At 40.5% G+C, this 14,383-nt stretch overlaps 1 protein-coding gene across 1 annotated transcript; it reads left to right on the forward strand.

Moving 5' to 3' along the window:
- Window positions 1-1,968: 1,968 nt before the first annotated feature.
- On the forward strand, window positions 1,969-11,570 carry LOC104510241 (alpha-1,3-mannosyl-glycoprotein 4-beta-N-acetylglucosaminyltransferase B-like; the record flags this gene model as incomplete). The annotated part of the gene is made up of 8 exons (XM_010152420.1): window positions 1,969-2,172; window positions 3,094-3,224; window positions 7,051-7,158; window positions 7,627-7,820; window positions 9,941-10,019; window positions 10,137-10,215; window positions 10,899-11,011; window positions 11,544-11,570. Coding segments are annotated over 8 exons (935 nt in total), but the record flags the coding sequence as incomplete, so codon positions are not given.
- Between the last annotated feature and the right edge of the window lie 2,813 nt (window positions 11,571-14,383).

The raw sequence follows: 14,383 nt of genomic DNA on the forward strand, positions 1-14,383 counted from the left end.
TTCTGATCCAGCTGTGTGCAGCCACTGCATAATCTCCTTTGGTAGGCAGGAACAGAAGAAAAACAAGTGGCTGTAAGCTGAAGTCAGAAAAATTCAAAGTAGAATTTGCGTACCACATACTAAATGTTCGGGATAATTACACACAGTATAGCTTACTGAAAAAAAGGGGATACTGAAATCTCTAAGCAATGGCAGATGCTCTTCAAGATGTGCTTTAGTTGAACACAAATTTTGGGGCTCAGTACAGGGTTAAATAAACAGCTTTTAATGGCCATGTTACATAGGATATCAAACTTCTTCAGTGTTCACTTTCAACTGTCAGCTTCAGAAAAGACTGTTTTGGACTTCTCACTATGCAAAACTGCTTTCAGTTCATAACCACATTTATACTCACTTTGCAACACAGCCTCTATATTTTTCATCTTTACTACTTTTGTACGCTTTGTTCTAGTGTTTCTCACTATGGTGGTCTCACTAGGTTTTTGAGATACTCCTCTCTCTGTCCTTTTGTCTTTTTTTTTGGTGCCTCTCAACTTTGTTTTAAGGATTCTCGGAAACTCTTTGATTCATTGCTCTTCTCCATTCACATCTAGCTACTAGATAATCCTCTTAGTTCATTCAATGTTATGCAAGATTTCTTGTAAATTCATGCTTTGGGGTTTTTTTGTTGTTCTCTTCTGCGTAACTGTCACCTCAACTCAATCCCCAGATCTCAGAATCTGTTAATAAGTATTCATATTGATCAGTTTGTCTCCATCTATCTATTTTTTTGCTATCTTACTCCCAGCAAAAGCTGACAGGGTCAAACCAGATCTCTTGATCTTGTTTTTCAAACGTCATTCTACTTCCTCCTGGGTTCACTGTTGACGATGCATTTCCCCCCACCAGCCCTACACTTGTAGTAATGGCCAAATTCTGCTAAAAGCTGTGGGCCTGCTCTCTCATGCCCTTGCTGCTGACTCTGCGCTGAGTCAGTTGAGGATGCAGAATCAGCAGGAAACCATGCATGATTTTTTTTCTCATCGCATTCATTTTTGACCTAGTTAGCTTTCTGAATCAGATGGCAGCGCCACCACGCAAGCAGCAGGGCCAATGCAGTACAGCAGTTAGATCAAATTATCTGTACCATTATACTGCATCCCAACAACATTTTCCTAAAGGCTTAGCCTCCTCTTCCTGTTTTTCACACCCGTGCCAGATTCAAACCCTGAACTACTTGTTCCTTAATTGTTTCTGGAATCCATTTATTTCCTTTGTGTCATTACTTCCAAGCTCTTTGTTTGGACTCATTCTCAGCTTCAGTAACTGGAACAGCTTCTGGCTTTTCAGATCCCCCATTCTTCTCTGAAAGCCATGCAAACAAAAATGCAGCCAAGGCCTTTCCCATGTTCTTGATGGATGTCAGCCTCCTTTTCTGAGTACCTGAGGCTCTACCGCTATATTCAGCATCAGCCGTGACAACACCTCGAAAGCTCTGTCCTTCAGTGTGCTTCACAGCATGTTCCTTCTTTCATGACTAGTATTCCCTGAAACCACCTGCCGCCTTCTAGCGTCTCAGCGATCACCCACAGTGCTTCTCAGTCACCTTTTAGGTATAACAAAGTCTGCTCAGGCTACTCTACAGATCTTTTAACTACCTGCTCTAGACACCTCTCTTTTCAAACAATTTGCTCCTGCTGTTTATCAGTGCTTACACAACTTCAGTACAAGCTGTCTACTGTCATCTTCTTCAACTTCTATCTTTTTGCTTAATGGGGTTTTTTGGGTTTTTTTAAGTGAGATCTCTTTTAGGGCAAGGAGTCCTCCTTTCTTGAAAATTGAGAAGCACTCATGATGTTACAGTCACTCCTGTAGATAAATATTTAATGAATGATATTGAAATGGAGATCTATGTAGAAGCTAAATAGCAATCCACTGCAGCTTGGCACCACTTCAGTACACGCTGTACAGCAGTCAAACACAATGCAGTTATCACCTACACGTGGCAACATCATCACTACTTGTCTTCTGGTTTTTTGTTCCCTGTTTGTTGTTTTTTTGGTTTTTTGTTTTGGTCCCAGCTGGAAGATGATATTATAGCCAAATCTGATTATATTCAAAGTATAAAAAACTTTGCTGCTAAACAGCCCCAAGAGTGGATGATTCTGGAGTTCTCCCAGCTTGGATTTATTGGTAAGTATTAAGACCTCAGCAGGGTCACTTGAATTTGGAGCTGAGTAGGGTCGAGTAGGTCTCACTGGGAATTGCCTTTCAAGGCATGGAAGGAATCACATATTAAAACTTCCTTGGTTCTTCAGGAAAGCTCCCACTGAAAGTCTTTTACTTTCTGTGCTCTTTAAAACTGTCTTTTTAATGCAGTCTCCTCAGCATAGAATCTAGTAGTTGGGTCAAATTGCTCCACCTCGGGGCACTATGCGCCCCTATGGTGTGTACTCTTCTTTTCAAGAATGGAATTGAAAAAATCTGTACAAAATCTACTTCCTTTCCTTTGTGGAGCCGAACATGCATCCCATGTCATAGGGAAGGTTCTTATATTATTTTTAGTAGTAAGTGTCTTTTTATATTTTTTCTTTGGCTCTAATGCAATTTACTTCTGATAATTCCTTATTAGAAGTGTTAGGTCAACAAGATCTGACAAAGTCTGCTGATACAAATAGCAAGAGAACTAAACAAACAGTGATGGTATTTTAAAAGCAACATTTTTCATATCTAGGCCTTAATTTAAAGGTGTTCAATATCGTATCACCAGTGAAACTGCATGTCTATCATTTTGAGGAATTATTCAGACTTTGTTTCATCTGATACACAGGTACAGGTAACTGGCAGATTTGTGTCTGGAATTAGGATATAACTGCATGCTTTATTAGCCAACTGGCTGACTGTGTGAGAGTATCTCCAGGCATGGGATGGGAATCTCTTCAAAATCCTAACAAGCTGGAGGATGAGCAAATCTCCAAAGCTGGAGTCTGTGTGAAACTTCCACTAAATATCAGAATTACATCCATGTGTTTGAGGTTGGAGTAAACATAAAGATGGAGATTTTTGCACAGCAAAGAAAATATCTGAATATGCAACTTTTTGACTTGCTTTCAGGAAAATTGTTTAAAACGGAAGACCTGCCACTCATAGTGGATTTTTTTCTGATGTTCCATAAAGATAAGCCCGTAGACTGGCTTATAGACCACCTGCTCTGGGTTAAAGTGTGCAACCCAGAAAAGGATGCAGTAAGTATGTCTATGAATTTATGAACATGAGTAATATTCAAACAGTCTCAGTGACAAAAAGTGGAGTAGAAATCTCTCAAACCTGACTTCCTTGGGGATTTGTGGGGAAGGATCTGCTGCAGATCTGCACAGAGTGGCATGGTGTTTGAGCCCATTAGGGCATATGGAAAAGCCCGACTTACAGAAATTCAGGTTTCCACACCAGACCTGTGTTGCTTCCGTTAGCTCAGAACATGGAGAGCACAAGCTCACATCTGCCTGCAGCTGGTCACATAGGGCAGCCCTGCAGCACCAAAGACAATTTTGAATATGTAAACATATGTGGACTATCGCTTCTTGTAACATTCTGCTGACCTTCTAATATGAAAGTCAGTAAAGCATACAATTTTACGATCACAGTGGTTCTAAATTTTGTATACCCATTCCTTTCTGTCAGGAAGCAGAACCTAAGTGTTTTGCTTTAAATCTTATACTACCTGGGAAAAAAAAAATTGATGGTTACCTGGAAAACAAAAATGCAGGGAAACATGTAGATCAAACAAAATAAATGATACTTTTCACTGAAAATGAAAGCTGTGTTGAATTGCAAAAGGTGCCATTTCTAGTATTACAGGTGAGCCCAATGATATGTTAAGCATTTCTTTATGTCCTTTTGCATTCTTTCTCTCATAAGGCCTTGGTGCTGGTCACTACTCACGCTCTTGTATAACAGTCTGTGCCACAGAGGGCTGGCCAGAGTTTCTGCCCTTTCTTCGTTTTTAAGGTGGAAGAGTTTTATTTGATTAGTGTAGCCAGGTCCCATTCCAGGTGTTTGCACATGGTACTTCTGTGTTGCTAAAGAAGGAAGAAGAGACAGGTAGGAGTTGTGCAGAGCAGGAGATTGAGGGGAGCAGAACAAAAAAGCTTCAAGCTTTATTGTGTAGCAGAGGTGACTCCTGTGGATAGCAGAAGGTCCCTGGTTTTACACTTAGTAATACTACAGAGGAGTCTGGATTCCTACTTCATACAGCTAGGGGTAAGCTTCGAAATCCTACTGCATGGGTTAGGCTGGCTCATAGGAGTTAGTGTGAGCCTCGAGTACCTCTAATTTAGGTTCTTGCCTGCCTTTGGTAACAGAATAAAAAAAGGAGACTATTTTGTTAACATCACCCATTTCAGATCTGTCTAACATGTGCCAGCTTCCATTCGACAGATGAAATTGTTTACTTTGATTTTTAAAATGACGGCTGTAAGCTGTGAAGACCTGATTCATACCTCAATCAAAGCTGTGTTCCTCAAAGGCAGGCAGGCAGCTCATGCGAGTCTGCTCTGGCCGAGGCAAAGCAGAGCGATAGCACCAGGTTTCTAGTGAGTTTCACTTCTGCATTTGCAATTTCAATTGCTGTGGGGAGCAAAAAACTATTCAGACAAGTCAGTCTCACGCTACCCTTGGGTCGGAATGACTGGTGGCATGAATGACCAGGGCCTGTTCCTGAGCATGCAGAAAATGGGGGTGGGAAGAAGGACAGAGATCCCGGATGCTGTTCTTCTGCTTGACAGATTAAAGCAGTGGACTTTCCTACAGGCACCAGAGAAGGGAAGCTGAGAGAAATCCTCATGCTTTCCCATTTCCAAGCATCCAAGAGTGTCACTAAGTGACCACACACTGTCCCTCATGGGAACGTCAACAGGGCACCTGTACATGGCTTTTAGGTGCCACCCTGTGGTGCTGGGTGTTTGGCACATCTTTTCAGCCTGTGCTGAATATTAACATACCAAGGTTCCGCTACATCTGCTCACCACGTTGGAAAAGACTGTGATGATCAGAGCCATCACATCTCTGTGTGGTTCAGAAACTTGTGTGTACCTCATGTGAACTATCATCCAGTTCTGGGGTCCGCAGAACCAAAAAAACGTGGATGTGTTGGAGCGAGTCCAGAGGAGGCCACGAAGATGCTCAGAGGGCTGGAGCACCTCTGCTATGGGGACAGGCTGAGAGAGTTGGGCTTGTTCAGCCTGGCGAAGAGAAGGCTCTGGGGAGACCTTATTGCAGCCTTCCAGTACCTGAAGGGGCTACAAGGAAGCTGGGGGGGACTTTTTACAAGGGGCTGTAGTGACAGGACAAGGGGTAACGGGTTTAAACTGAAAGTGGGGAGGTTTAGATTAGATATCAGGAAGAAATTCTTCACGGAAAGGGTGGTGAGGCACTGGAACAGGTTGCCCAGAGAAGCTGTGGATGCCCCATCCCTGGAAATGTTCAAGGCCAGGCTGGATGAAGCTTTGAGCAACCTGGTCTAGTGGAAGGTGTCCCTGCCCATGGCAGGGGGGTTGGAACTAGATGATCTTTAAGGTCCCTTCCAACCCAAACCATTCTGTGGTTCTGTTATCGTACACAGTGGCATGTACCTATCAAGTGTAGGTTGGACTAGCAGGCTGCAAAGATGACAGCCCTGACGCAATGAGGAGCCTTATCTTAGTTTCTGCATATATGACCACACCAGTCCTGTGCTACTGATTATTCTGAGCTCTTACCATAAGTACCTCTTGGTAGTGCTGCCATAGTATAAAAGGAGACATGCTAGAAACTACATTATTATAGGGGGTGAACTGCAAACCCCGTCAGTAGAAAGATCACAAATTTATTTTCTTACAATGATTTTTTTTTTCCTATCAAAAGTATAGTGTGCTTATCAAAGAAACAGCTGCCAATAATTCAGTTTGCGAGTATTGTGTCTTTACATTGTATTGCTGAACATCTGCCGTGGACAAACAAAAAAATTCTTTTTATAACCTTCCAGGTGGTTTAGAACTTTTAACTAATGCTTCTGTGGAAACCATAAATCCCCCATGAGTTTTGGTGTTTAAGCCAGCTGAGTGAATCAGTGCTTTAGAAGGCATTGGTATAGCTTATGGAACATATTGTTCTTTTATATAACTGAAAGCACTTGATTGAAGAGGCAAACACATTATCCTCTCAAATCTAAAGATGTGAGACCAGGGATCCAGAGAAGTTAAATCATTTTCCAAACTCATTCAATAAATCTGTGGCAGAACTGATAGCAGAACCCAAGGAGTCTCATTTTAGCTCTTTGATCTGATCTATGCCATTATGCTTCATTATGTCTCGTTAATTATTATAGGTGTTTGCTTCGTTGTATCAAACTGTGATGCTCTATAGATACAGAGCAAAAATTACATTTAACGAAGTAATTTGCTATAATTAAAAAAAACCAAAAGACACTCAGAATTTAGTATCAACAATACTTCATTCACTGATATATGTCAGGTCACAAAGTGTACTAAACTGGGAAATCAGGGTTGAAATACAGTATCTTAAGGTTTTATATAATTATAAGATAAAAGATACATAACTTATACTGTAATATAGTACCCTCTAAGCCTCTGAAACATAGCAGAAAGAGACGACGTGATAAAGATTGGAAGGTAACCAGAATCTATCTCAGGAAGGTCAGTTTTGGTCAAAATAGTTCAGTTAGAATAATATGGCGAGGGCAAGAGTTGAAATGAAATTTGCCAGAAACAGTTTCAGATTTGAGGTCCATTTTTGTCACTCTGAGGTGTGACTGATGGTATACAGTGCAGAAATCCCAGAATTAGTGGTGGTTGAGCCTTCAAATCTGCGTAGCACCATGAGTGGAATTACTAGACTAGGACTAGAAACAGTGTATTTGAAATAAGGTGACTGTTAATCTAAGGATTTCTCATTTAAACAGTGTTAAAAAACCTGGACCCACACTCTCAACTACATAATGAAATTGCCTTATGGAACTTAGTTTGTCTCTCCTTTATTTAAATAAAACTTCACTCCCTTTTCCTTTCTTTCCAGATACACTGTGAAAAGGAAAAGGCAAAGTTACGTATCAGTGCTAAACCATCTCTCTTTCAGCATGTGGGAATTTATTCATCCTTGGCTGGAAAGATACAGAATTTGAAAGTAAGGACAAGAAATCAATGCCGTATTTCTAAATTACATGCTCGTGTTCTGGTTTGTTTCTCAATTGGTGTCAAGCATTGCACCTTTGGTGTTAGATGGCATTTCCATACCCAAGAATGTTGGTTAACAGATTTGGGAGAGAATATTGATCTGGCACCTAAACTGCAGGTGGGGCACCCTGTGTCTGCACAAACATCCTTGAGTCTCTAACCTGAGCACTTGTACCAGTCATAGTAGCATTTCATGGCATGTAGGAACCCTCTTCACAGCCCGAGGTTTCGTGTGCTCTGCGCCGTACAAACACAAACAGCTATGATGGTTTACTTTGGCTGAATAATCCACAGTATCAATACTGAGGCTGACACGAAAGTAATTATTTTCTGGAATAGCTTCCTGTAGTAATTCAGGATATTGGAGCACTTGTTTTTTTGTTGTGTGACTGAAATTACATTTCTTCATATCCAACAGGATAAAGATTTTGGCAAAATTGTGCTACATAAAGCACATAATAATCCACCTGCAGAAGTGGATACAAGCCTAAGAATATACCAGCAATATACCCTGGAAAAAGTTTATGAAGGAAAAGACTGTTTTTGGGCTTCAGCTCCAATGGCAGGAGACTACATCAGCTTCACCTTTTTAAATCCACTAAAAGTTGAAAAGTAAGTATTACGTTATAGGGAATGTGGAAGCCTACATATATCCAGTGATTGAGTCTGTTCAAAATCACCAGTGCTCAAATGTTTGCATAAACCACAGCCTTGTTACTGAAAAAAAATCCACAATTCGCTATTTGCCCGCTCTCCTTTTGGAATTCCCCTCCTAAAATGCGTTTCTTCCTTGGTAATGAGAGCGCTTCTTAATTTTTTTTCCTTCTATTTTTTTTCAGTTAAATATTTCACATTGTCTTATGACAACTCTCAAAGGAATTTGTTTTCAACTAATGAATTCCATCAGTGGAGTCAGTGAAAGCTTTACGTCTGTAGTTGTCAATAGAAAGGCTGTTTGCATGATGCAAAGCCCATGGCCGTGTCCCAGACCAGACACTTATCAGTGTAGGTGAAAGAGAAAATGTCACTATTGTGGGGAAAGAATGAAGAGTGAATTAACCCAGGTGGGATTCAGTTGAAGCATCAGAGACTGGAATGTAGGTGTTTACAGATGTCTAGGTAAGGTAGGTGTGTAAGCTCCTGCTACACATAAGAGGTCTGCTTGACACAGTCAGTGGAAGCTAGACAGGTACCCATCTCATTCTCTCTTTGGTCACCCCAGTCAGTTGCTACGTTTTGTTGACTATTGAGTGTATCTCCATGGCCTGTAAGGAGAACTTGAGCACTTGGGTCACAGCCAGGCTTCTGACTTCAAGTGGTTGGATCTACAGCCAAGTCCCACCTTGGATGTTCTCCTCATTCTAAAAGATGAAACTCTCTCCTCTGTGTTCACATCATTCAACTTGGGTGTCTCTGGAAGGAAGACACACCTGTAGCTTAATGTAGGGAATGGTTTTTCAGAAGGCCTTACTCTATGAGCAGTACAAATGGAAGTTGGTGCCAGAGAAGCAGTCCTGCCTGGTTCAGCTGAGTTTCTTCTTCTCTTTCTGTCAGATTGGAGAACACATCTGAGTTAAAACTAGCCTAGCAAGGAATACGGATCTAGGAGGGTGCCTCTGACACAAGTTACCATATCTACCGTATCTCAGTAATGATATTCAGAGAGAAAACTCCTTCACTGTCATTATGCTTCCTCACAAAACTGGTCACAGAACTAAGAGACTTCCATTTCTGCAAAGATTATAGGTTTCTTATTTATTTTTAAAAAAATCTAAGAGAGGAAGTCCTATCTCCAGCTAGTGAACTGCACTAAATGAAAATTGTTACAATGAACACTGGTGCTCTGTGTTCAACACTGTTAGTCGTTTATGCTTTGGGAATCTCGGGTAGCCTATAGTTTTGCATTTTCCTGTTACTGGGAAGCTGTACTGGATGAAGCTAACTTACATATGGTATTGTCTAATGGCTGGTCCCAGCCCCATCACCCTGCTAACCTGTGAAAATGTATACTTCATCCTATATTTGGTAATCTTCTTAGGTCTTGATTGTTTGATACCAGAGGAGCAGAGGAGAGAGGTTGATGCTTTGGATTTCCTTAGCTCTTTTTGGATCTAAAACCCTAGGAACTCTAATGCCAGAAATTTTGAACCAAGCAGGGATTTTTTTTTAGGTTTTTTTGGGGGGGGGGGTTGTTTGTTTTGGCTTTTTTTTTTGGGGTGGTTTTGCTTGGATTTTTGCTTTGACAGTGCTGTTGCTCATTGGCTATAAAGGAGATTACCTAGAAGCACCTGAACAGATCAGTATTGATATAAAAGGAGATTCTCAGCATGTAGCATATGGTCTAGTAGAATCAGGGATTTTTGCTGACATTACATTTCAGAAGCCCATCTCACCTCAGCCTTCGGGTGATAGGAACAGATCAGAGGACAGATCTTCCTTAACCAATTGAACCTGGAAAGTTATTTTATTTGAAACTCGAGCACTGAAAAGGGGGAAAAGGAGAAAGGTGGTTCCAGAGAAAGATGGTTTTAGTGCTTGTTCTGTTTAAAATGAAAAGCATCTAGTATGGCTGGTCACACATTAGAAAGTTTCAGAAAGTACCTATTTCTGTTCTATGTAGCCCACAACTCATTAAAGGTATTTGAAACTTTACTTTAAAACTAGAAAGAATTATTTCCCTAGAACTTTTCTAAAGTATAGAATACCTGGAAATAATATACCTTTATCATCAGGTACTTCTTCAGAAGTGGAAACATGGAGCACCCTGGTGATAAGCTGTTTAACACTACCGTGGAAGTGTTGCCAGCTGATGTGAGTCTCATTTACAACTGTAATACACAGTGTTATTTCGTTTTAAGGATGATGTTCAGCATGAAATGTTATGCCCTGAAAATATTTCTGGAGAATTTATTTTTTTATTTTTTACAGGAAATGATAAGAAAAGAACTGGTTGACAATGGAAGTAAATTTAACTACCCAGCAACCAAAGACGGATATTTAAAAATAGGTAAACGGTTTATTGTTACTTCAAAACCAGAAATGTTGTTCTTACATATAAAATGTTTCTGCATTTGAGAATTTCATTAACTCTGTCATAAACACAACATTCTAAGGTGAACTAGTAAGGAAAAGAAACCCTTTGCGCTGCTGCATATTACAGTGTATGATGTTTCAAGGCCAGGCTGGATGAGGCTTTGAGCAACCTGGTCTAGTGGAAGGTGTCCCTGCCCATGGCAGGGGGATTGGAACTAGATGGTCTTTAAGGTCCCTTCCAACCCAAACCATTCTATGATTCTATGATTCCTAATGTATCTTTTTAAAAATGACCATACTTCTCAGGAAAGCTCTTTTAGATTATTTAACATGACCATGTGTGCAATATGTATATAGTCACTACTAATGTATTTAAATTTATTTTTTAACATTTGTAGCTATAGGTTCTTTATTTTCTTCTATTCTTCTCCAGGTCCTAGTTACTGTAACTGAAGGAATGAATCTTACTTCTTGTTCATAGCTTTATCCTTCAGTTGTTACTGTGTGATCTTTTCCAAAAGATTTTATTTGCCCCTAATATTGTATCCCTGGAGTTAATTTATAATTTGTAATTTGGAGCTTTTGCATAAGTTCACTTGGAAGCGTATTTCATTGTAATACATGTTTGGACATGTCTTGTTTCATTTTTTTATTTAGGGACTTTTGAAAATGGAATTGCAGAAGGCAGTATCAATCAGTCAATAGGAAAAATACAGGCTATTCGTTTATCAGTCAATTCTGATTCTCCTGTATGGGCAATACTCAGTGAGGTAAGCATTTAAATTAAAGCTTTAATAAATTAGTTTCAGTTCTTCCTACCACATAGTATTGATAATCATTATTTTTTTATTTATTTTGAATGGGATTTTGAGTGGAAAACTCACACAAGTGGACAATTATATTAATTATTCAGGGGAGAAGTTGAATTTACTTCATAGAAAAAGTGCTAGAAATGCTCAAATGGAATGATTCTCCAGTTTTGCAGTGCTCTAAGTATAGCCACTAGAATTCATGTCATGATAAACAAACCAACCAGAGGAGACAGGTGGCTTTTCTAGCTTTTTTCAGTCATTTTCTTGGACATGAATTATAATATGCAAACATTATCAGATGAACATGTGATTTTTTTTTTTTATTCTTAAAGTTCCAAGTGTCTGAACGTGTGTGAACCTGTAAGTAGAAAATATTCAGTGAAAGTCACTGAGGAGAATTAGTACAGCCATAACTGGAAGGAGGGAAAAGCTAATGTCTCAGGCAGTGCTTCTGCTGATTTTAGATAATAACAGATCTTGTTTTTTTCAGGTACTTATCAAGACATCTGAAAACTGAAAAAAGAAAGCCCCAAACATTCTTGATGTGTCGCTTGTTGCAGATTGTTTGAAAACTAGGCTAACAGCAACAAAAAACTGGCTGGGTAAAAGAACAAATCCAAACCCATGTAATTCTTAATACTATGTATTAGGAAAAAGTTGAGATAATTATTAAATCTTTATATGAAGAATATTAAAGGCTATAAAGAACCAGATTATGTTAGTAATTTCTATAAAATGCTCTTGAGTAAGGTGTCATGTATAAAAATCTCGCCTTAGCTTGGCACCGTTCAGTATATATTACGGTGAAGAGCTGATAAGGTGTTACGGGCTGTCTCGGGGACTAAAGCACAAATGTGCACTAAGTTTCAGCAGAACTAACAATGTGGACATTTTTGAAAAATATTAAGGACACAGTTTTCAACTCCACTAAGAACACTGGTCAGTTTCGGAGGGAAAATAGAGCTGAAGGAAAAGTTGTCAATATTCATTGCAAGTATTTAGAGAGAGGGACAATTTAACAATGTGGAAATGGATCTCAGACTTAACAGAAGTGTGTTTCAGCCTCAATGTAGCATAAGTTACGTTTCATATTTTTTTAAATGGGAAGTGCCTACAAGTTATTATTTGAATAACTTAAACAGGTATTGTTTGGAGGATTGTAAAACTTTTCAGTGAATTTTGCATTTAATTAATTACAGGAATTAATAAGAGTGATATGTGTAACTATTTTTGTAGGAAGAAAATCTATTTAAATAAAATTTTGGATCCTATAATTTGATAATCAGTATGTATTGATACTTAAATCCTGGTCACAAGGCAAAACTCAATATAAATTTGAAAATAAAAGGTAAACCACAGTAGTCTCACTTGAAACGTTTTTTGGAAATGGCAATCCACCTCGGACAGCTACACGTTAATGTGCAGGATTCCTGTATTTCTTCCTTAGCACTTCAGGCATGGCTGTGCTCTCATTCTCCTGCATGTGCATTGCATCCCGACAGCAGAGAGTGAGAAGTAAGCTGCACTGTACACTTTTTGCATGGATTTGTATTAAATGGGTTAAATTAATGTAGAATTGTACTCTTCATGCAAGAGCATTTTTATTTCAAATAAGATTAATTTTCTTGCATTAAAACAGTTCAGAAGGGTGTTTTTTAAAGACCACCTCTAATAATATTTTGATTATTTACAGTATTGTTTATATACTGTGGTGCTGTATATATGTGCATGTGGGTACATACATACGTACATGTGTATGCGTTTATTTCTTGGAGCCAGCATTGCAGCCTTTGTTAGGTTAAGAGTTTAGTGCAGGTTAAGAATTAATGCAGTAATCCAGAGTGCTTAGAGATACACAGAGGGACATCTATATCCATCAGCACTTCCAGTAAAAATGAGGGTTGAGTGAAACCAACACCGGTGGATTGTTAAGAAGGGGCGGCTAAAACTGCAGCTGGGGAAAAGAAGTGGAGGGGCTCTGCATCCAGCTACCTGGCACAGGAAGGTCAGAGTCGCCTCCCTCTGACCCTGCTCAGAATCAGATCATCTTCCTCTCTGCTGATGCAGAGACATCTAGTCACGAAAACATGCAGTGGGGAATAAAACACAACTTGGATTAAGCACAGGGAATGTCGTGGTTTAGGCCCACTCTGGAACACAAGCCCACGCGGCCACTTGCTTGCTCCTCCCCGGCGGAATGGATTAAAAATCAATTTAATGAGTTACCAATCAAATCAGAGTAGGACGATGAGAAACACAACAGTTCTTACAAACCTTCCCTGGGCGCTCCTTTCTTCCCCGGCTACCTCCTCCCACCCCAGCAGTGCAGGGGGCTAGGGTTGGGGGTTTCCCAGTCTGTTCACCACACACAGTCTGCCTCTCCTTACTCAGGTGAGGGAGCACGGTGAATAACAACTCCTCACACTCCTTCCCTGCTGCCACATAGAGTCTCTCTTGTTGGAGACAGTCCTCCATGAACTTCTCTGGCATGAGTCCTTCCTATGGGCTGTAGTTTTCTTCACTAACTGCACTGGTGTGGGTCCCTTCTGCAGGGTGCAGTTCTCCAGGAGCAGCCTGCTCCAGCATGGGCTTATCACGGAGTCACGGGCTCTTCAGGCATCTCCCTGCTCTGGCGTGGGGCCTGCCCTGGGCTACAGGCGGGTCTCTGCTCCCCCCTGATCCTCCATGGCTGCAGGGGCACAGCCTGCCCTCTTACCGTGGTCTGCACCACAGGCTGAGTGGGAATCTCCACTCCTCCCCCTCCTTCTCCACTGACCTGGGTGTCTGCAAAGTTGTTCCTCTCCTATCTTGTACTTTCTCTCTGGCTGCAATTTCTCTTTTGCCCAGTTTTCTTTCTTCCCAAACATGTTATCCCAGGGGCGCTACCACCATCGCTGATGGGCTCAGCCTTGGCCAGCAGCAGGTCCATCTTGGAGCCGGCTGGCATTGGCTCTGTCAGACGTGGGGGAAGCTTCTAGCAGCTCCTCACAGAAGCCACCCCTGTAGGCCCCTCCCTGCTAGTAAAACCTTGCCAGAAAAACCCAATACACCATCGCAATCACAGAATACACTTCCCATCAGTTTGATGTAAGCAAGGGTTTGAATGTTGACATAGTAAAACATGAATGGTGCCTATGCACTGTTAAAATCAGGTTTTGTTTAGCCCTAGTTCCTCCCCATGCTTCGTGGAGGGCAGAGGTTTCTTGCACAGTCTTGCACTGAGAAAAGACTAGACCTCTAACAGGAATATCTGTTAATTGGAAGATACTTAATCCAAAGTTGAAGAAGTATTTGCTTATTGAATTGAAAATATTCCCTCTCACATGTTTG

Source organism: Eurypyga helias, unplaced genomic scaffold, assembly GCF_000690775.1.
Source record: "Eurypyga helias isolate BGI_N326 unplaced genomic scaffold, ASM69077v1 scaffold25935, whole genome shotgun sequence".
Lineage (NCBI taxonomy): Eukaryota > Metazoa > Chordata > Aves > Eurypygiformes > Eurypygidae > Eurypyga > Eurypyga helias.